General features: G+C 44.0%; 1 protein-coding gene across 1 annotated transcript in view; it reads left to right on the top strand.

Annotated features, from left to right (window-relative positions):
• The window catches only part of ROR1 (receptor tyrosine kinase like orphan receptor 1), a 157,289-nt gene that overhangs the window by 110,768 nt on the left and 22,985 nt on the right, over positions 1 to 23,536 (top strand). The window contains exons 3-4 of the mRNA XM_053950925.1: positions 5,567 to 5,854; positions 7,248 to 7,278. Of these exons, the coding sequence (XP_053806900.1) occupies positions 5,567 to 5,854; positions 7,248 to 7,278 (319 nt within the window). The remainder of the gene's footprint in view (positions 1 to 5,566; positions 5,855 to 7,247; positions 7,279 to 23,536) is intronic.

Below are 23,536 nucleotides of genomic sequence, written 5' to 3'. Positions count from 1 at the left end.
GTGCAGCATCTCTTCCTTCCCACTGTCATTCCTCTTGTTTACTCATTTAAAATAAGTGAAATTCCAAGTGGGAGTTTTCCTTTTACCCCTTTTAATAACAAGGTCTGGTGATCAGACCCGCGGGGAATTGTCTCCCTCTGTGAGTTACGGGCAGATCCAGCAATCCACGGTGAATCCTTTTTTCCAAGGGGATGTGTATGGCCACGCTTCCATCAGAAATCCTGCTGCTTCCTTCCTCTTCATGGAGCAGCCAGCAAGCCCCTCCAGCATCTTCAGTCTGGGTGGACTCCAAAGACAATTATTCCATATGGAAGATTCCCAGCGGCGTGAGCTCGGTGGCGGTGCCGAGATTTGCGGGTATGGAGCACATCCAGGTGTGGCACCACACGATTTGTGGATGATCCAAGGCTCTGAATGAATGAAAATGCAGCTTTCCCTGAGACACTTTTGGGCATTTTTCCAGTGTGTGCAGTGACGAAGAACCGGGGAGCTGCCAAACCTTTCAGTTCACAAACATAATTCAAGGCCAGGTTCCACAGAATTCACAGAATCCCTGGGTTGGAAGAGACCTTCAAGATCATGGAGTCCAACCCAGCCCCAGCACCTCAGCTAAACCCTGGCACCCAGTGCCACATCCAGGCTTTGTTAAGGTTGGATGGGGCTTGATCAGCCTGGTCTAGTGGAAGGGTCCCTGCCTGTGGCAGGGTTTGGAATGAGCTGAGGGTTGAGGTCCCTCCCAGCCCAAACCATTCCAGCATTCCATAAATGCAATAAGCACTGGAATGTTGGTGTCCCAGTGCCTTACTCCAGCCTTACTCCTTACTTTCTGTGCTGCAGTGCAGGTTTGAATCTTCAAGTCCAGAATTAAACAACTTCTCCAGGCCAGCAGCTGGAAAAGGTGTCCCCACAGCTGCTGGAGGAAAGGTCTGGAGATGTTTGCAGAGAACTGTGTTGTTCCCCATCTGTAATGGAAGGAACTTGGCTCAGCAGCCTTTCTTGTGCACCTGGATTAAAGCTGGTTTAGGCTTGAGCAGAGACTTCAATTTTAGCTTTTCTTTGAATATTCCGAAAGATCAGAAGAGAGCAGAGAGAGAAGGATAAATGAAACAACAACTCTTCTCATAAAATGACCCTTCCAGGGTCTAATCCTGCGTCCCCATCGTGCTTTAAACACCTTGTGAAATCAGAAACACGCAACGCACACGGTGCTGGGGGGGGAAAGGTCTCGCTGTGGCCAGCAAAATCCTCCTGCAAGCCAAGAGGGTGCTACTGCTCTAAGCTGTGTCTTTGGTAATTTAAGATAGAGCAACCATGTGGTCACAGAGCAGATTTAACGTTCTTCGGCCGGCCGGGACGAGCTTTTATTTTGAAAGCCACCTGGGCTCCACTTAAAAGTAGTAGAATAGTGGAGGATTTATTAGGACCGGGCAGGCTCCTATTTAACAATGTCAGGGCAGAGCTGTGGAAATACAGACACTTTTCTTCTTTGGAGACACGTAACGCTCTACGTTCCGTCCTTGCACAGCTGTTGCTGTTCTGCAACATCAAACCAGCACAAAAGTTTGGCCTTGAAGGATACCCAATATTTGGGTTTTATATGCAGTGTCTCCAATTTATGCGCTCAGGATCATGAGGATGACTTATGATGTGTTGTGTTTGCCTTGGCAATGGCTCAAACCCAGAAATATATTTCAGGCTTGGCTTTCCAGATATTATCTCAAGTCATTTAAAAGTTCATTATAGGGCACCCGCTAGTGCTGCTCTAGTAAAGGGGCTGTCAGCATTTTTCAAGGGTTTATAACTCAGCCATTAAAAAAAAAAACTCTCTGTGGGCTGAAACTTGGCATTCAGGGTCTAGGCCCAGCAGTAAATTGTTTTTACAAATTAAAAAAAAATCAGTTTGACTATTATTAAATTATAGGTGGGCTAAATTTTATTTAGAACTCTTTCAGGCTATTCTCCCGTACTTCTGTAAATTAAAACGTTTCCCAAATGTTTTTATAGAGTGCTACTCTAAAATATGGACAGGCTTTTGTTCTGTGCTCGAAACCCTGAGATTTAACTTAAAATATAATAACAGTGCTTATCCCAGCATAGCACTTTTCACCTTCAAAGTGCTTTATGAGCATTATCTCATTAATGTACATAGCAGCCTCCCCATGATGTAAGAGGGATTATTATCCTCACTTTATGGCTGGAGACATCGAGCCAAAAGGTTTAAGGCTGTTTTTAAAAGGCCTTAGTTGCACAAATCCCATGTGAGCTTTGATTGGCTTTGGGTGTCTACTTCCCCTTGGCTCTTCTAAAAATCACAACTGAGCTGATTCACCCAAGGCTGCTCCGAGCCAGGATTAAACTCAGACTTTCCAAAGGCCAGTGCCACCAGACTGGATCATTCCCAGTACACAAAACCCATCCTTTTTTTTCTAAGAAATTGTTCTTTAGGTCAGAGGGAGTCAACTCCATCTGGAGGGCTCTGGGATGGCAGGAGAGGGTCACATGAATTATGGTGAAATGGTTTGCATTGGAAGGGACCTTAAAGTTCATCCCGTTCCACCCCTGCCAGGGGACACCTTCCACTGTCCCAGGGTGCTCCAACCTGGCCTTGGATACTTCCAGGGATCCAGGGGCAGCCACAGCTTCTCTGGGAAAACCATGCCAGGGCCTCTCCAACCTCACAGGGAAGAATTTCTCCTTTGATGGGCTTTGGAAGGTGAGAGACACAATAAAAATACAACTGGGCTTCTCTGCATCCCTTCCACCCCAGGCAAGGGCAGCAATGGAGGAGTTTGGTGCATGCCAGGGGAGGGACGCTCATCATTTTGTGTGCCTCAGCAGCAATCCAACCTTTTTGGGGAGTTTATTTTCAATTCCAAAGCTGCTTTATCTGTGAGAAACATCTGCCAGAGCTCCCAGCGGCTTCAAACCCACCCTGTTTAAATCTCATCTCAGGTGAGCTGCTTGATCTGGTGTATGATTCAGATGCCAAATGTACGGATTTGAGGACTAATCTAGGGTGAAATTAGGAGACGAATTTGTTTTAGTCTTTCTGCAGTAGCTCCTGGAGGAAGGTGGAGAACAACCAGAGGAGTCAGCAGCTCCAACTTGTGTTGGTACTTACAGAGAAGTTGCAGCCACACTTTTTCCACTGACTTACCATTTCTATTGATACTTCAAAATCCTTTTCCAGCCTTTGGAAACCTGCCCTAGATCCTCACTCCTTTATTTGCCTCTCCTGTGTTCCTCAGGCCCTTTAAAACCTGCTGTTCACTGTGCTGTTTGCCAGCCAGCCCATCCCAGGGCTGTTTCTCTCCCTGTGAGGCTGGAGATGGCTGAGGGAACATTATCAGGAATTACATAAATGGCTGCGGTTCAGAAACGTTACGTTGGGTAATTAACTGCGGTTCTCCGGTCCCGGGCTATTAGTGGGGCTTTATTAAACCCAGGTTGTGCAGAGAGCCCAGGAATCCAAGAGCTGGCTGGAGCTCTGCTTCCCAGGGAGGGTGTTTGGATGGCAGGGCAGAAACCTGCCTTGGGATGGAGCTGAGGAGCCATCGGACACCCCTGAGAGAGACTTGCACCCTGCTGTCTGTCCTACAGGCTCTCTGCCCTTTGAACCCCATCCACAGGTTTCCTAAATAATTGGATCTGTAGGAAGGTAGAACAGCTGTATTTTCATGGAATCCTGGAATATTCAGCTTGGAAAAGGCCTTTAAGATCACCAAGGCCAACCAGCACCATGTTCGCCACTAAACCACGTCCCCAAGTGCCACTTGCACGTGTTTTTTTTTGAACATTTCCAGGCGTGGTGACTCCACCACTGCCCTGGGCAGCCTGTTTAAATGCTTTACAGCTCTTCCCAGGATGTTTTTTTCCCCTGATACCCATTCTTAACCTCCCCTGGTGCAACTTGAGGCCGTTCCCTCTCATCCTGTCCCTTGCTCCCTGAAAGAAGCACAGTTTTCACACCTGCACATTAGAACTTAATTGAAAAAATACACGTGGGGAAAAAAAAAAAATCTGTGGGCAGAGCCTCGGTGCCAAATGTTTGTCCCAAATGGCTCCTGGGACCAGGTGAGGACAGGGAGCTTTGTTCAAAGTGCTGTGCAAACACGGGGTAAGTTGTGTGCTAAACAGATTAAAAACAAAGGCAAGAGATACTGCTCTCCACAAACCATAATGAAGGGAGGAGCTGGGCAAGCCAAGATTACAGGAATAATTAGGGAAGTGGCTTACTTAGGCAGGTTGGGTGGCTGAGCTGGTTTGGAACATGCTGGAGGGTTTTTTCACACTTTTAGGAAGGTTTCTTGCTGGAGTGAACTGCAGATGGACTTGAGAGTGATGGAGCACAAGCAGCACAGCACAGATTTGGGGATGGAAGTGTCCAAGGCCAGGCTGGACAGGACTTGGAGCAACCTGGGATGGTGGAAGGTGTCCCTGCCTGTGGCAGGGGTGGAACTGGATGAACTCCAAGGTCCCTTCCAACCCAAATAATTCTGTGATTCCAAGGTCTCTGACTGATTCTGGCTTTTCTTGACCTCCTGGTTTGGCTCTGAGAGTTCAGGGGCCAGATGCAGTCAGGATTTCTCATTCCTTGGCCACCCTGCTGGGACAGCCAGCAGCTGATGGTGGCTCTGGGCACAAACAGCCACTGTTAGGTTGGAACCTCTGACATGGAGATGAGAGCCTGAGGATTCCCTTCCCCATCCCCAACCCATCTCCCTGCCTGCCTCTAAAGGAATTGATGAAGTGGTGAATACAGTGAATGAGGAATGGGCCTCTTCCTGAGGGATGCCCAGTGAAATAGCCCTTGACAGAAGGCAGGGCTCAGGAGTGGGTTAGGAGAGATTCATCTTTGTAATTGTCATTTCATTTTATTTTTCAGTCATGAGCTCTATTTCAGATTGGAGGTAATCTTCAGTACTCTTAGCCATGGGAATACTGAGTGAGAATAAAGTCTCCTTTCCCAGATATGATCCTTATTCCTCATCTCTGCAGCTGATGCTTACAAAATCATGGACAACACGCTATCTGCTCAGTGAGTCACACAAAATGCCTTGGAGACAGGATCACAGAATCCTGGTTTGGGTTGGAAGAGACCTTAAATCTCATCCAGGGCCACCCTGCCATGGGCAGGGACACCTGCCACTGCCCCAGGCTGCTCCAAACCCTGTCCAGCCTGGCCTTGGGCACTGCCAGGGATCCAGGGGCGGCCACAGATTCTCTGGGTAGCAGGATTTGCACTTCTGAATGATTCCTTTCATATATTCCTACATTTGGTGGATTCTGGCATGAGCAGAGGCAGGTCAGCATCAAAAATGAGCACCTGGAGTGCTGAGACATTTTTCCTGTGTTTCCGTTAGGAAAAAGAAAAGAAAAAGAGCAGCACTGTTTTTTTTTTTTTTTTCTGTGCTAAATGAAGCCAAAGAGGAGATGTTGAAACAGCAGAGGGAACCCTCCCATCCACCTCCTTTGTGTCTCATCCAAAGACAAGCAGGAGCTTTCTCCACAGTGACATTCCCCGCTCTGGAGTCCTTCATTCCCCTTCTTTTCTCTCCAACCCCAGATTATTTCCTGACGCTGGACGAACCCATGAACAACATCACCACCACCCTGGGCCAGACTGCAGAGCTGCACTGCAAGGTGTCTGGGAACCCCCCTCCCACGGTCAGGTGGCTGAAGAACGACGCCCCCGTGGTGCAGGAGCCCCGCAGGATCTCCTTCCGAGCCACCCCCTACGGCTCCCGCCTGCGGATCCGCAACCTGGACACCACCGACACCGGCTACTTCCAGTGCGTGGCCACCAACGGCAGGAGGACTGTTTCCACCACCGGCGTGCTCTTTGTCAAGTTTGGTGAGTTTTCTCCTCCCAGACCATCCCAGCTCTTGCTTAGGAGAAGGCGTTTATCCAGGGGAGAGCGGTGCGCTGGCGTGGTGGCCTCGTGGAATTGCTGAGGCTGGAAGAGCCAAGTTTGTTAAAGTTCATTAAACCCGGGTTGTGCAGAGAGCCCAGGGATGCGTGAGCTGGCTCAAAATGGGCTTCCCAGGGAGGGTGTTAGGATGGCAGGGCAGAAACCTGCCTTGGGATGGAGCTGAGGAGCCATCGGACACCCCTGAGAGAGACTTGCACCCTGCTGTCTGTCCTACAGGCTCTCTGCCCTTTGAACCCCATCCACAGGTTTCCTAAATAATTGGATCCATGGGAGTGTCAGAACAGCTGTATTTTCATGGAATCATGGAATATTCAGCTTGGAAAAGACCTCCAAGATCATCAAGTCCAACCAGCACCCAGCACCACTATCATGTTCACCATTAAACCATGTCCCAGGTGCCACATCCATGTTTTTTGAACAGTTGTAACGATGGTGACTGCCTTGACTGTGACTGTTCCAACACTTTTGGAGGAGAAATCTTCCCAGTATCCAATCTAAAGCTCCCCTGGAACAGCTTGAAGCTGTTTCCTCTTGTCCTGACCCTCTTCCTTGGGAGCAGAGCCCGGCCCCCCCCGGCTGTCCCCTCCTGTCAGGAGCTGTGCAGAGCCACAAGGGCCCCCCTGAGCCTCCTTTGCTCCAGGCTGAGCCCCCATTAATGGGGAACCTGGGTAGATGCAGACCAGAGGAATAAAACTCCTTTATTCTGAGCGACCTCTGTGTCTGGTGAGTGAGAAACTTCAGCTGGCACTGCAGGCTGAGGGGCTGAGATGAGACACATATATACCTGTCAGGGAAAATAAGCACTCGTTCTCCCAAGTTTATATTGAGATAACTGCCTTCAAAGCTGATCTTACCACTCAGAAGATTCCAAACAAGAAACAGGTTTTGTGTGTCTTCTCCCCCTCCTCCTCCACTCTCAGGGGGAAATAATTCACCGAGATGAAGATATTTGCACACAGTCCTGGTTAATCCTCTTTGGAGCTGGACAAATAACACGCAAGGAATGATGGATGTGATGAGTTTTTTTCATAAATCTCCCATGATTTCTGATAAGAAATTAATCATTAGGTGTTCTCCTACGGCAGTTTCAAGAGGAGGGTGAGTTGCTCACCTGTTTATTGTCCTCGTGTCATGTTCTGCAGCCAACACAGGCTTGTCTTTGGTGCTGAGGGACTGCCACTCCTCTGTTCAACTCCATAAACCACAGCCAACACCACAGACCGGTGCTTTTATCTTGTAAAAGGTTTTCAAAAGCTTCCTGCTTGCTACCTCGCCGTAACTCATCCTGCTGTTTTTCTTCTGTCACTTTTCCAGGTCCCCCGCCAACAGCAAGCCCAGGATCCTCGTAAGTCCTTTCATGTCTCTTCCGTGCCTTCATTAATCTTGCATTTCAGCAGTCAGAAGTTCATTTGTCATTTGGTGTGACAGGAGCACTTTTCCATTCTGCTTTTTAAGTCAGATAGGATGGTAATTTATTGTAACCGAGTTATCTGTCTCGCAGTGGTATTTTCATGTTATCGTGTCAACTCCTATTTCTTACCCCAGACTTCTTAATTTCCAATATTATTACCTTTGGATCCTCTGGTGCCTTCAGTCTGTGAAGTGATTTCAGTGCACCTACAGGTACCTCATCCATGTCACAGCCCAGTCTGGAAAATATTTATCGCTACAAGCAGATTTTACTACCCAGGGGCTTCTTGCTGATTTTAAGGGTCATAAACTGTGTCTGTCTCTCTGTACCTGTATTAATAAACTGCCTGAAAAGATTTTTTAAAGATTTTTTTAAAGATGGAGCAGGTGGGTGGGAGCAGGGGCTGTTTGTACCACAGCTCCCTGGGTCCTGGAGCTCCAGGTTTGGCTCCTGCTGCAGGCTCTGAGCACTCCCCACGTTGTATTTTGGCAGTGAAGCTTCTGTCTTGGGCAGTTTTTAAGAATATTCACTTGTATCTCTAATTTCAAAATACCTGCTCAAACCTGCTCACTCTTCCAGTGCCTTATTGTTCTCAAGCGTGATCTCTGGCTGTCCTCAGGTTTGGAATCAGTTTTGTGGTGCTTATTCACATCTCACATTGCGGAAAAAATATTGAAAATCCACCTCTCCTGGCGAGGGGAGGGAAACACAGAACCAACCAAACCAGAAAATCCATCTGTTAATGCAATGAATGCAATTACAAGGGATGCAAAAACCTTGTGTGTGTGGGGGGTGTGTGTGAAAGTTCCTGGCTCCTCATGGAAGATCTTCCCTGAATTATTGCAGAGGATATAAACGAGGAGAAGCATCTGACCACAAAAGGATGTTGTAGGATGCCCTCTAATGGAACAGCCTAAAATGTGGTTTTACCTCCCGTTGTGGAGGTGCCTGCTGTGGAATCCTGGGGTTTCTTTTGGAAGGGGAGCTCTTTGCTGGCACTGCAGCTCCGTTCGGTGATTCCGCGCGGTGCTGGGGAGGGAATTTTCCTGCTGCTGTGGGATGTGGGGGCTGTTGGGCTCTCCAGCAATTTGGAGACTTAGTGAATGAGGTGAGAAAATGGGGATTTTGCGCTGCTCCCGCCTAGTTTGGGGTTTCTGAAATTGGTGGGGTTAAACAACTCCTTGGTGGTCAGAGCCCACGTGGGAGCAGTGTGAGCACAGAGAGCTGGGCTGGAATTTCACTGTCTGGGCCACTCAGGATTGCCTCACTTTTTAAAACAAACTACATTTGGGAATCTTTTTTCCCATTTTTTTTCTTTCTGGCAAGGGGTTTGGTGTTTTTTTTTTGCTCCCCTTCCAAAAAAAAAAAAAAAAACAAAAAACAAAAAAAAACCACAGCTTAACCAGCTAAAATACACACAAAGGATGTGAAAAGGTGAAAAGAAAGGAAGATGTTCTCTTTAATAGTTGATTTTGTAGTTGTAATAATTATGATTTTTGTAACCAAAAAAGAAATTTAATCACGCTTCAGTTGCATGTTGTGAAATGCAGGAGAGAAATTACCTGGAATTCTGGATCTTTGTGTTTGCTGCTCCTTCCATGCAAAGAATATCCTGGGGACTGGACTGTGTGACTCTCGTGTGGCCTTCTCCCTGTACAAGTTGAAAAATGAATTTGTAGCTATGAAATTAATTTTTCTGGTTTTTTTTTTTTTTTTTTTTTTTTTTTTTTCCCCTGTGCAAACCAAGCCCATCTGTGGCAGTTTTCAAGCTTCAGGGTGAGAGATGAAGTACCTGGCTGTCCTCCCTCATCATCCTCCCTCCGGGGAAGCACTTTCCTTGGGAATAGTCTGGAAGCTGGGGCAGAAAATTCAGGAAAAAACCTGATGGCAATTTCCTGGGCCTGCTGCTCCCATGTCTTTATCAGTCACCCATGAGTGGAAGGCGCTGTTCATTTACAGATTTCATTTGAGGATCCTGTTTTTAAAAATATCCACACACTCAGCCCTTTGTCCCTCTATAATTTTTATAGGTGGACAAAAAGAGATGGGCCAGGTGTGAATGGGAACAGCAGACGATGATTTCTGTGAAAGGGATGGATAAAACAGCAATTCTTGTGTGTTATTTTTGATATTATTGTATAAAAGAATATATTTTTTATATTCTTATATTGCTTTCCCTGAGCTGTGTCAGGGCCAGAAGTCAGATTTGGGAGTCAGTGTGAAGCAAAGTGCAGCTGAGGAAAACAGTAATTCTTGTGTGTTATTTTTGATATTATTGTATAAAAGAATATTTTTTCTGTATTCTTATATTGCTTTCCCTGAGCTGTGTCAGGGCTAGAAATCAGATTTGGGAGTCAGTGTGAAGCAAAGTGCAGCTGGGGTGGGCAGCACTGCCTGCCCTGAACCTCCTTCCTTCACTCTGCCCCGCTGCACCGGCTGTAAAAGCCTTGGATCACATTCCATGATCCTGCTCTGCTGCTCTGCCCTGGCTGGGAGAAGCTTCTTTTGTTTAAAAAAAAAACCCAACAAGCCCTACCTGTGCTTTAGAAAGACATAATTATTGATGTTATATATGAATATAAAATGTAATAGATAAATAATATAAAATAGAATATAAAATTATATGAAATATAATATAAAAATAATAGAAAATGATATAAAATATAACTTTAAACTAATAGAAAATATAATATAAAAATAATAGAAAATAAAATATAAAATCATATAAAATATAACTTTAAAATAATAGAAAATATAATATAGAAATAATATAGAATACAATACAAAAATAATATAAAATATATTATATTATATATAAAACATAATATAATAGGGAAATATAATGTAAAATATTTAGAATAAATGTAATATAAAAATTAGAAAAATAATATAAAATATAATATAAAAATAATATAAAATGCCATATAAAAATAATATAAAATATAATATCGAAATAATATAGAATACAATATAAAATAATATAAAATATAATAGAAACATAATATAATAGGGAAATATAATGTAAAATATTTAGAATAAATATAATATAAAAATTAGAAAAATAATATAAAATATAACATAAAATAATATAAAATATAACTTTAAAATAATATAAAATCTAATCTAAAAATAATATAGAATACAATATAAAAATAATATAAAACATAATATGAACATAATATAATAGGGAATTATAATGTAAAATATTTAGAATAAATCTAATATAAAAATTAGAAAAATAATATAAAATATAATGTAAAATATTTAGAATTAAATAGACTAGAAAAGATAAAAATAATTTAAAATAATAGGAAAATCTTTAAATCTTATATAAAATATATAATAGAATGTAATATAATATAATATAATATAATATGATATAATATAATATAATATAATATAATATAACATAATATAATATAATATGATATAATATAATATAATATAATATAATATAGTATAATATAATAAAATATAATATAATATGATATAATATAATATGATATAATATAATATAATATAATATAATATAATATAATATAATATAATATAATATAATATAATATGATATGATATAATATAATATAATATAATATAATATAATATAATATATAATATAATATAATATAATATAATATAATATAATATAATATGATATAATATAATATGATATGATATGATATGATATGATATGATATAATAGAATGATATAATATAATATAATATCAAATAGAAGAACATATATAATTTTTAACATACCATTTAAAATACGATATGAAAATATAATAATTATATAATATGATACTATTCTATCTTTGTGTGCTGCAGGTGCAGGGCCGTGCCCCGGCCGCTCAGGGGCTGTGGGAGGCTGTGCATGGCCCTGTCCCAGCCCTGGCTGTGTCCCCGGAGGCAGCTCCAGGCTCTCCGGCTGCTGGAATCGTTTCCACGCCGTGGATGGTGCCAAGGGCACCTCCACAGCAGCCTGGCGGGGGGCAGAGAGGTCCGGCAGCTCTGGCTGCACAAAGCCACCCTCAGCTCCTTCTTTCAGCCAGGAAATTCTGAGCTCAAACACAAACTGGCTTGAGTGGGTAATTCTGGGGAGCTCCAAGGCAGCGGTTCGGTGCTTCACTGGTGTATTTGTGCAGTGTGCTGTGCACACAGATTTCTCACAGAATCCCACGTGGGTTTGGGTTGGAAGGGACCTCAGAGATCCCCTAATTCCAACCCCCTGCCGTGGACACCTTCCTCTAAACCAGGAATTTGCACTGTAGCCATTGCTTCTCAACATTTCCCCCAAATCTCAGATTTTTAACACCATTTTTGAAGTTCCTGTGGTCCACATCCCCTTTGAAAGCCACTTTTTATCCCTCATGCATGGCAAGGTTGGTCCCTTAAGGACACAGAAATGTGCCTTCACCTCAGGGGTGGCTACAGAGATCAGAACCAGAACAGAACGAGGTCAGAGCACAGCAGAGTCCTGGAGAGGAGAGGATTTAATGTAACCACAGAGATCCTTTGGCCTGGGAAATGCTTCTGTGCCCAATCTTTCTGTTCTTTTTGTCTCCTTCTCCATTGTTCCCCTTACCCTGAGCCTTGGCTTTGTGCTTATCCCAAACTTCACCCACTGCAGGAGAAATCCTGGGCACAAACCACTGAAATGAGAGGTGGTGGAGCAAGAACTTCCACAAGAGCTGCAGTGAGACAGAAAAGGAAAATGCCAGTTTACCTGGGCTGGTGTAAAAATGAGCTGGAAAGACCCTGCTGGAGTGGAATCCAGTGGGAAGAGTGCAGGAAAATGCTGTGTATTTATTATTTATTGTGTTGTGAGCATGTTCTGAGGAGGTTCAACCTGGATGTGCATGGCAGGGATGTATTCCCAAGTGGAATGTGTACATGCTGGTGCCAATATTCCTCTGGAACAGTCCTTTTGTTCTTCATGGAGCTGCTTCTATATATAAATATCCTAAATATGGCATTGTTTTGTTCTTTATTTAACCACTGGGAACGAGGCGAGGGGAAAAGAGGAGACAAGAGGGCTGTAATTTTAAGGAGCATCTGATTCATAAAATGAAATGGGGCTTGTGATTCCCAGAAATAAATAGCTCACAAGGCTTGAGAAACCACAAACCCCCCCTGGATTTTCCCATCTTTTTCAGTGATTGAGTTTTTTTTTTTCTTAAATTTTTTTTTTTTTTTCCTTTCAGCTAAACACATCTGGGTTTTTTAGTAAAACAGATCTTTTGTGCAGTGGCTCTGTGTGCCAGCAACAAGAAAATGTGTAAGCACTGGCCAGCATCCAGGTGAGGCTTGGCCAACTGCGTGTGTGATTGTGGATTTCAAAGAGGAACACAGAGACTTTCCTCTTTTGGCCACAGAAGGTAAAATTTAGAGAAGGAAAAATGCCAATCAAGAGGCCAGAACAGATTCACTGCTCCAGCAGCATCCTGGGAATGATGTCCCTGCACTCTGGCTGCCAGCTTTGACTCCTGGAATCAAGGAATTCCAGCCTGTCCCACATTTTGTGGCTGGCACAGAAACTCCCTCCTGCTGTTCAGTGATGGAAATTCTGAATGAGGACTGGACACAATTCCCAGGTGTTTTGCTGAGGGATCTTTTACAGTCCCACTGTGTGCTGGTGCAGCAGCTCGTTCCTACAACCCTGTGGGATCTGAGACACAGCCCTGAAGTGGGATATTCCATGCAGAGGCCAATTTCAATATATTTTCGGGGAAAAGAAGCCCCACATGGTGCGAGGTTGGAGCCTGAGTGGCTGATGCTGACACAAACCATGTTCATCCTGCTGCATGACTTCATCCAGGGAAAATAATCCTCCCTCAGTTTGCCAGGGGCTCGGGCAGGTTATCTGCAACGGAATGTTCCTGGGGAGAGCTGGCCTTGTCCTCTCCACGGGCTCTTTGATCTGCTGCACACTTATCTCTCGTGCCACTGATGCCTCAGGTTTGGTTTTTCTATTTTCCCATTCTGAGCTGCTTTAGTGTGTGGGTCTGGGCTTCACATCAGGGGATGCTGAGCTCTCTGCACAGAGCAGGGACACAAAACAATTCCTGCTCCAGCTGGGCACCAAGGACAAATGACCCAAAGCTCAGGCCCAGGAGCACAACCAGCGTGGGCTGGAGAGAGAAAAACAAGCAGGATGGGAGTGCCTGGGCTAAAGCTGGAATGGGACAATGAACTGCAAGGTGCAAATGGAGCAGAGCTGATCCCAGTGAGAGCCCCCGGGAGCGCTCGTGCATTTTGGGACCATTTTGGTTCCTCTTGGCTGCAGCCCTGGCTGGGCTCTGGTGCTGCCCAAGGTGGATCCATGCAGGAGATCCTTTCCATAAATCCCTGCTTTATTCTGGGACTCTGCCCAGCCTCTGCTCTAGATCAGCCTTCTCAAGGCATCACCACCACTGTCTCACCTTTCCTCTGGATTGTTCTGCTCTGGCACTGGGGTCACTGAAGTGGCTGCTGAGGGTGCTCGGGTTTTTGGGAGTCGTGCTCTTGGTTTTTCCTGAGCGAGCAAAAAGAACTGAAAACCTCTGGGTAAATGTAATACAGAATTTGGGAAGGCACAGTCGTGTCTTGTGTGAAGTGAATTGGCTCCAGGGCCTGTTCCAGGGTGTTTTATCACCTCAGGGTACTTAGGTAGCTAAATATACACCTTATCTGGGAATCCCAGGCTTCTTTGCCTCTCCACCTCCCCTTATCTGCCAGACATGTGGGAAGCTGAGCCAAAGTAAGATTTAAGGTGTGTTAGAGGGGCCTGAACTGGAGCTGGTGCAGCTGGAGGGTCACTGGGCACCTGGTCTGGGGGGGATCAGCCCAAACTATTGCAGGACTGGCCTGGGACAGAAAAGAGAATGGAATCATTCATTCAGGGTGGGCTGGGCTGGAGAGGCAAATCCCCTAAATCCCACCCAGTGCCACCCCTGCCATGGCAGGGACACCTCCCACTGTCCCAGGCTGCTCCAGCCTGGCCTTGGGCACTGCCAGGGATCCAGGGGCAGCCACAGCTGCTCTGGGAATTCCATCCCAGCCCCTCCCCACCCTGCCAGCCAGGAATTCCTTCCCAAAATCCAACTGCTCCTGTCTGCCGTGGCCTAGCATCACCCACTGATCTCCATGCGGGCAGTGCTGCAAACAGCCAGGTTCTCTGCCACGAGGAGCCTTAAATTGTATTTTGTTACGCTGTGGCAAACCTACAGAAAATAAATTGGCCTGGATTTTGGAGAAAGATTGACCTTAGAAAGTGCCTTTGACTTCTGGAAGGGTGTCTGATAAGTATTTCTGCAGATTCCAGCTGAAGTGCTCCCTTATCTGTGGGCAGTGCAAACAGAAACCCCTCCTGCCCACACGTGGCACGGGGGAAAGGCCCACGAGACAGAGCTGCATTATCTGAACACAAATTAATTACAGAGGTGTCAATATTTTTTTAAGCAGGGAGTGAAATGGGTTAGAACTGGGGCAAGGGGAGCACAAAGGGGAGAAAATGTGCCATTGAAAGCTGGCTTGGTTTTCCTTCTGTGCGGGGTCACCCATAGCAACTGGAGATGGGAATAAATGTTTGGGGTGGAGTGGCCCTTGTGGAATGCTCCAGGCAGGGTTTGAGGGGTTTGGGGTTTGTATTTCCATCAGACTTCCACACAGTCAGTATTCCCTGGCCTGGCATGTGGGATTTGTGGCCAGATCCACATGAGCTGAGAGTGAGGATAACGCTGAAAGAGGCATTTGTGCTGTCATTCTATCTTTGTTGCCTTTATTTATATATCAGTGACTTTATTTATATTCATATTTATATATATCAAGACCTTATTGCCTTTTTTAAGCCTGGATCCAGGAAATTCTCAAATCCCTCCCAGGGTCCTGGTTATTTATTGGACTCAGAGATTTTTGCCAACCTTTATAAATCTGTGATTCCAAGGGGACTGATAAGGAAGGTACAGATATAGGATAAACTTTCCTTTCTCTAATTGGATATCTCAGTTCTCAGTCTTTGCACAACACTGCAGAAATCCTGTGATGACAGGATTTGACCCTGAGTTACAGACTCTCTGCCTGTTTTCCTGACTGATTTAAAAAGGAGCAAAGTGAGGATCATTTTGAAGTTTTTGACAAGAGAAAGGCAAAAAAAAAAAATAAATCAGGAAAGGCTGGAAAGTTGCATTGCTTCTGCTGATCATTTCCTCCAGGCCCTTGTGTTCATGGAGATATTCTTCAACTGTTGTAAAAAATAATAAATATCATTAAGCCCAGCTGGCAGTCTGGGTCTAACTAACAATAAACCCAGTCTTGTGAGTTAAACCAAACATCCCAACCTGCCAAATACTGTTGCCATTTGTTGGAACCCTGGTTACTGAGAATTTTCGACTTTCTGTACTAACACTAACACTGCATTTAGCCTAAAACCTTAAAGAAAGCTTCCAAAATTAAATAATAAAACTAAAATTAGAAGTGTGTAGTTTAAGTAGAAACGTATAATATCACGTAGTAGAAAACTTAAAGTTTTAAAATATAATAATATATGCAAAACAAAATGAAAGTTTTAGAACAGAAGCTAATCTTTCTTCTCCACAAGTTTAAGTAATATTGTATAATTTAATAAAAAGTCCACATTACAAACCACAAGTAATTAGTTATTAAGTTAAAAATAAAAACAATTTAAGTAGAATTTCTTAATTAAACACTTTATCCTTTAAAAGCCTTATAAAGAAAGAATCACAGCTCCATTTTTAGTTGATTAATGTAGAAAACTCACCGTTTATAAAACTGTAATATAAATAAAAACTAATAAATATCTAAGTCCAAACAAAAATACCATCTCACACATTTAATCATAACAAAAAAAAAAAAATCAAACCCAACACTCATTAATGCCTTGATGTCACCCTTTTTCCTGGGTGTCACCCTTCTTGTGTGGGTTGGAATTCATCCCCCAGGACAGGGGAGCTCTGTCCCTAAACTCCACATTAAGGCTGCAGCTAAGCCTGCTTGGAAACAAAACTATTGGGTTTGATTAAACATTCTGAGCTCCCAAACGTTGCTTTTATTATTTATTAATAATATATATAATTATTAGTAATATAATCGTTATTATTCATTAATAAAAGCAAACTGTGTTTTTATTATATCATAAAGATATAGTATAAATTGTATATATTTATTATACATAATATAATATATTTATAGTAATATATATACTAATATACAGTATATATTATAATAAATAGTATATTTATTAGAAATAATATATCTTTTATTATATTAAAATAAAAGTTGCACAGCCCCTCACCCAGCAGAGAGGAGGGAGATGCTGGCAGTGCTTCAGAGCAGAGGTATAATCTGCTTTTCCCAGATTTCATGTGGTCATTCCAGGTAACAGCTCTTTTGAAGCCAACCCCAAAATCCCTTCAGTGGAGCTGCTGAAAGCTTGCAGCAGCACCTGGGGCCAAACCACTGGGTTTTTGTGAAGCATTCCAGTGCTCAGGACGTGGGGTTTGCTCTTTAAGACACTTTTAATCAAAAAAAAAAAAAAAACAAAACAAAAAAAATCTCGTTTTGCTCTAATCATTTTAAATGGCTTAAAGGGATTTCTTTGAGCCTGAAGGCTGTGAGGAAAGATCTGACAATGGATTTCAGCCGTCCTGGCCTGGGTCAGCTTTCAGTCCTGGCTCAGCAGAGCCTGGCTTTGGAAAGACTTGGCCTGAATGTGTGTTGTGTGCTCAAAGAGGACTCATAAAAAACCATGTTTTAGAGAGTCTCTAATTCATGTGAGATTAGACCTGATTTTTGTTACGCTTGAGGCAACACAGGAAAATTACTCATCTGTTGTTTGATGTGTAAATCCAACCCAGTTCCTTCTTCAGAGGCCTGTCACTGCAGGGCTGCTAAAACAGAGGTGGGAATTGTTGTTTTGGGGACAAAGATTGTATTTTAAAATGGAAAACACACCTCAGTCCCAGGCTTTGGGAGCTTTCTATTCTGTTTTGGGCGTTTGCTGGTCTACCTTATGCAGCTTAAAAAATAAACTGCAACAAAAAGTTAAATTATTTGAAACCAAGGTCCTTGAGTTCCCTCCCCACCAGCCTGTGGTGGGTTCAGAGTCATTCCAAGGATTCAGTGCTGCAGGAGAACAGATAATTTGAGTTTTTCTGGTCCCCACTGCCTCTATTGCCCAGTGTTTTAGTCCTGGGGAAGAGTGGAAAGGGAGGAGGGAAGAGGGGAAATAATTCTATAACCTGGGTGTAAAATGGTGTAAAGTGGTGTGTGGCTGTCGTGAGTTCAGTGTAACTGAGTCAGAAAACTGACACGTGAAATTGTGACTGAATTCCGATTTTCTGGAAGAGAAAATGGAGCATTTCTCAGGTGGAACAAGTGGCTTTCAAAGTCCTTGTTTTGCTTCAAACCCTGCAGTGTCTGGTGACCAAATGCTGCTCTGGGACTTCCCTGGGAGTGGCTGGGTGGAAGGGAGGAATAAAGAACTTCTCACACATTTCAGAACCCACTTTCATATAATATCTGAGGGCATCTCCGAGGTTCCCCTGGGCCATAAGGCCTTTAATTATGAGGGAAATCCCATTTAAAGGCCTATAATGTTTCTGTGGTCACAGTAAAACCCCTCACACCAGCCAGCAGTAAAATCTCAGTGGGCAAATCTCAATCTCTGTCTCTTTTTTGTGCTTTTACTTCAGTGCCCAGCTGTTGCTGATATTCCTTAAGCAAATCCTCTCCTGCTCCTTTGGTTTTGTGTTGATGGGGAGCCAGGGAAAGGAGGAGCACTGAGGGATCTGCTGGAGCTTCAGCAGAACCAGAGCTCAGCCCTGGGCACAGCTTCCAGCAGGTTTTTGGTTTATCTGCCAGCCTCGCTTCCAGTGGGCTGGAGAATGAACGAAGATGAATTTCAGTGTTTGAAGTTCAAACATTGCAGTAGCGAAAGCTCCGGTTGCTTGTGGTAGGAATTATTCAGGAGAACAAAAAGTAGGGATAATATTATTATTAATAATAATAATAGTAATAGTAATAATAATAATTACAGCCTTGCAAGCCCAGGGCTCTGGCAGGGGGAGAGGCAGCGTCTGTGGCTCTGTGGGATGGATTTGTTTCCTGTCCTTGGCGTTCTTTCAGCCACATGAAAAGTCCTCTCTGTCTGTATGGAGCTCCTTCCTTTCCGTGGGCACTTTGGGGTTCTGCTGCCCTCCAGGCAGACTCGGTGCTGAGCCTTTGCTCTGTGCCTGCTGAGACACCCCAGGCTGAGACATCCCCGTGTCCCTGGAGATCCCTGTCCCAGCTGGGAGCTGGGCAGCTGCAGAGCTCCCCTCCCTCACAGAATCACGGAATGCTTTGGCTTGGAAGGGACCTCAGAGCTCATCCCATGGCAGGGACACCTTCCACTGTCCCAGGCTGCTCCCCACCCTCCCAGGGAACAATTCCTTCCCAATATCCCATCTAAACCTATTCTTTTTTCAATTTCAACTCATCCCAAACTCGACTTAAGACTTTACTCCAGGCTTCTGCAGCCTTCAGGAGAACCAGCATTGGGACAAGTGTTTATTCAGCCTAGTAAAAACATTAAAAGTGGGAATAAGTCCGTAGTGACCCAAGGGGCTTTCATTACTTCAACAGGGTGTACAGCCTTGGGAATGAGTTTTCCTACAAGGATAACATCACTGCTCAGCCAGCCTGTGTGTAGTTACTACTCACTCCCAGTCTGTGCAGCTCCATCACAAAGTCCTGCAGTGCAAGGGAGAAGATTATAAGGTGTTACATTATTTATCCTCATAATTAAAACCACTCCTGACGTTCCAGCTCTGGCTGTTCAAAGCAATAACCCCAGGCCACCTCAAATACTGTAAAAGGAGTTAATCATCCATTTCTGAGTGTGTCAAGTTTATTGATCTTGTTAACAGGAAAACATGTGTGGTTACCTGGGTGAGGAAGGAAAGCACTTATCATCTGAGCTGGTATTTGGATGCTGTTTTGCTGGTATTTTGGTGCCTGAGCCAGCCAAGATCAGTGCTCAGCAAAAATGAATCACAAATGTTACCCTGCCATGGTTCCCCAGCCAAATTTCTTGTGTGGGTGAATTTACTTTAAACAAATAAATTTTCTCTCCATCCTGATTTTGCTCAAGGTGAATGGCCACATTATTTTGCCACAGTTCTGCCCAGCAATTAGCACCAAGAACACTTTGCAAGTCCCTTTCAAGGGTCACAGCTGGTTTAGAGATTTGGGGAGCTTAAAGTGAGAAGGGACTGATGCCCTAGAGCAGAGGCTGGGCAGAGTCCCAGAATAAAGCAGGGATTTATGGAAAGGATCTCCTCCATGGATCCACCTTGGGCAGCACCAGAGCCCAGCCAGGGCTGCAGCCAAGAGGAACCAAAATGGTCCCAAAATGCACGAGCGCTCCCGGGGGCTCTCACTGGGATCAGCTCTGCTCCATTTGCACCTTGCAGTTCATTGTCCCATTCCAGCTTTAGCCCAGGCACTCCCATCCTGCTTGTTTTTCTCTCTCCAGCCCACGCTGGTTGTGCTCCTGGGCCTGAGCTTTGGGTCATTTGTCCTTGGTGCCCAGCTGGAGCAGGAATTGTTTTGTGTCCCTGCTCTGTGCAGAGAGCTCAGCATCCCCTGATGTGAAGCCCAGACCCACACACTAAAGCAGCTCAGAATGGGAAAATAGAAAAGCCAAAACCTGAGGCATCAGGAGCATTGCAGTCCCCAGTGCTGTAGAACTTCTCTCTTTGGCTCAGTTCTGGGGGTTTTCAATCAGCTGGGGCACATCTTTGGGGAAAACAACGTGTCGTGTCCATTTGATCTGTCTGTGACTTCTGAACACGCTCATGCACGGGGTCAGATGCCCCTTCAGGATCCTAAATGTACGACCACTCCTCCCTTTGCAGCCCAGCTCTTGGCTCTGCCAAAGTGACCCTGAGAAGTCACTTCTCCACAAGCTCCTGGGAATTGCCCCCAGCTCTGTCACCACCTCCGCTCCTGGGTTGTTTGGGCTTCATTCCAGCCATTCCATGGCTTGGCTTGGGTGCAGATGTGGAGTGATTTGGGTTTTCCCAGGATGGCTGGGAGTACGGACAGCCCACGATATCCTGCAGAGATCATGGGCAGGCTTCTTCTGCAGCTCTGGGATGGAAATTGCCTCAGCCTGCCTGTGTTTAAATTCCTTTAGCAATTCCTCTCTAATGTCTTCTTTAGCTACTTTCGGAACAGAAACTATTTTATTGCATTTAAATGATAAATTTAACTCTTTTAACACCTTTAACTCTGGTGACAGTTCCACCATTTCCATCTTGTGAGAAACAAAAATGAATTACAGCAGAAACTCTTCATCTTGGACTTGAAAGCATCACAAACCCTCTCTTGCACTGTTGGCAGCTCTGGCAGTTTTGGAAACCTCCTTGTCTGGCTTTTGCTCCTGGTGGTAATTTTTCAGCATTTATTTAAAATTTGGTGGTGTCAGTTTTTCCTCCTCAATGGGTACCAATTAGCCCAGGAGTATCAGATGAGGATTTGCCCTTCCAGGAGTGCTCCCATCTTTTGGAGACTGGGAAGGAGCAAGAGATAATGAGAGAAAATATTATTCCAGCAATGATAAACGTGAGGGAAGCCCTGGGGAGTGTTTTGGGGTCTGATCTCAGCTCTGTGGGGGTAAACCTGAGGAACTCTGGGCTTCAACTCCGTATTTTCCATGAATAACATGGATTGTTACTCCATCCTTGGCATTGCAGACAAAACAGGCAATTGTGGCCTTGCCAAAATAAAGCTCCTAGGCTGGATCAAAGGAGCAGCAGGGTAGGAATAGCAGGGTTTCCTTTGATTTCCACCTCTAAATGCTGCATGCTTGGGGGTGTGCCTGCCTTTTAAATGATGTTTGGGGGTGTGCCTGCCTTTTAAATGATGATGTTTGGCTTAATCCTCGGGGTTTTTGTGCAGTTGCAAAATCCATGTTTTATATTACAAGAGCACGATAAGAGTGAGCATTGATCTGAGAATTTCACCCACTCCGAGATAAAACCCAGCTTTAAAATTTGATCCAGTGCAACTGCTCGAGTGTGCAAGAACAGATGTTATTAAAACAAGGTTCTAGAAACAAGTCTCTTATCTTAAATAACATTTTTCCACAGGGAGAACACATTAATATCAGCCATATCAGGCATTTGAGCTTATCAATGCCAATTAATTCCAGATTTGCAGCTGAAATGTTGGTGGGACAGGTAGGAAGTCTGGCAGACATGCTTTAATTTGCATCAAAACACCCCAATAATCATGTGTAAAATGCCTTAAAAAATTGTGATCCATTCCCAGTGGTACATTAACATAATTCCTTCTAAAGCAAACCTCCAGGGAATTCGTATTCTCAATTGCTGGCACACCAGAATAATAAAATAAAACTAAATAAAGCAATTGGGATCGTTTTATGTGTTGGGAAATATCAATAAATTCCATATCCTAAAACTTAGGTGCAGGAAAATGGGTACATTTTAAAATTAATTTTAAAATGTGCTTGTGGGGATGAAAAAGGGTTTTTTTCACCTTGAATACCAATTATTGGCTGTAAAAAAGGTTGTGAAGGGACAGCATTTTAGATGTTTTCTACAGACTCAGACAAACAATTTAAACTTGTAGAGTTTCAAACTGGTTGGCCTTGAAAAATTAGATGTTTCCAACAAAAAAAAAAAAAAAAGGTTCAGAGTTTACTTAATAATTCTTTTAATGCTGCTGCCAGAAAACAGGCAGGAAGGTGTGTTGGAACACATTCACTTTTTTTGGGCTAACATGAGGAAGAGGCAGTGACTGGCTGGGTTTTTTTTTCCTAGAAACTGAAGTTTTGGGAGGGATTTGTCCCATTTTAGAGTAGAAAACTGCCATTTTTTCACAATTCTTTCCTCAAAGCAGGATTTTCAGAACTTAGGGCTGGGCATCCTTCTCAAGGCTATCCAAAATGTGAATAATTGGGCACTAAATTCCAAATATTCCAGGCTCCTGAAATGTGAGTGGATTGGTCCCAGTGTGGTTGCTTCACTCGGGTCTGAGCAGCCTCTGGAGGGAGGGAAAATGTTTTTAAGGAAAACAAACAGGTTTTTTTTCCTCCATGCCTTATCCCATTTCCATGAGGGCACAGAGGGACAGCTCTTCATTCCCACTGGAGCCAATTTTCCCCGGTTGTTTGTTGTCTTAAGAAGGAATTTCTCATCTCCCAAAGGATCTTTTCCGCAGCCCATTCCCAGTTTGGGATCCCTTTAAAGCTCTGGCCATTCCCAGCTGAGGAATTTGTGGGGCTGGATTTGTGGGGCAGATTTACGATGGAGCTGCAGTTTTTGTGAGCTTCCAATGTTTTCACTCTTGTGAGGCTTGGCCAAATAATTCAGAGAGACCAAGTGCTTAAAATGGGATTTAATCCCCAGCTCAAGTTGGTCATGCTCCTAAACCCAACAATGCTGAGGAAAGCTCAGTGTTCCCACTCAGGCCTAACTCCCAGCAAGGTTCTTGAGGAAAATCCATTTTCTTAAAGCACTCTGGAATTGCACAGAGCCATGGAAAAGCCCTCTGAGACCGAGTGCAGCCACCCCCAGCACTGCCCCACGTCCCCAGGTGCCACATCCACGGGGATTTTGAATCCCCTGCAGGGATGGGCACTCCACCAGCCCCAGTCCCAATGCCATTCCATGAAAAAATATTCCCAATATCCAACCTAAACCTCTCCTGGCACAGCTTGAGGCTGTTTCCTCTCATCCTGTTCTCCGGGAGCAGAGCCTGACCCCCTCTGCCTGCCCTCTCCTATCAGGGAGATCTTTTTATCTGTGAAATAAAAAGAGAATTAAACCAGCTAATTTTGGTAACTTGGAGCTTGCTGTTATTTTTGCAGCAGTTGTGGACTCCATTTATTGATGGGTGCAAATTTCTGGTCAAATAATAGCTTAAACAAGCTAACATTACAGGTATTATTTTTAATTAACTTGTGCTGAGCTATGTGTTTCACTTTTAATTCAAGTGTCAGGCTTGTGAAGTCTGTTTCTCATCATGCTTAAGGTTAAAATATTAGGTCACCAGAAGAAAGAACTATTTGAGGCACAGAAGACAAATTAAATGTTAGGAGGAAGGAGAGGGGAGGGAGGAGCAGAAATAAAGCTGTGACTCCAGAAAATAAGGGAAAGCAAGAGAGAGTTAGGGAGAGATAAAATGG

Source organism: Vidua chalybeata, chromosome 9 (assembly GCF_026979565.1).
Source record: "Vidua chalybeata isolate OUT-0048 chromosome 9, bVidCha1 merged haplotype, whole genome shotgun sequence".
Classification (NCBI taxonomy): Eukaryota; Metazoa; Chordata; class Aves; order Passeriformes; family Viduidae; genus Vidua; species Vidua chalybeata.
The sequence above is the reverse complement of the archived record's forward strand: the minus strand, read 5'-3'. Positions and strand labels throughout refer to the sequence as shown.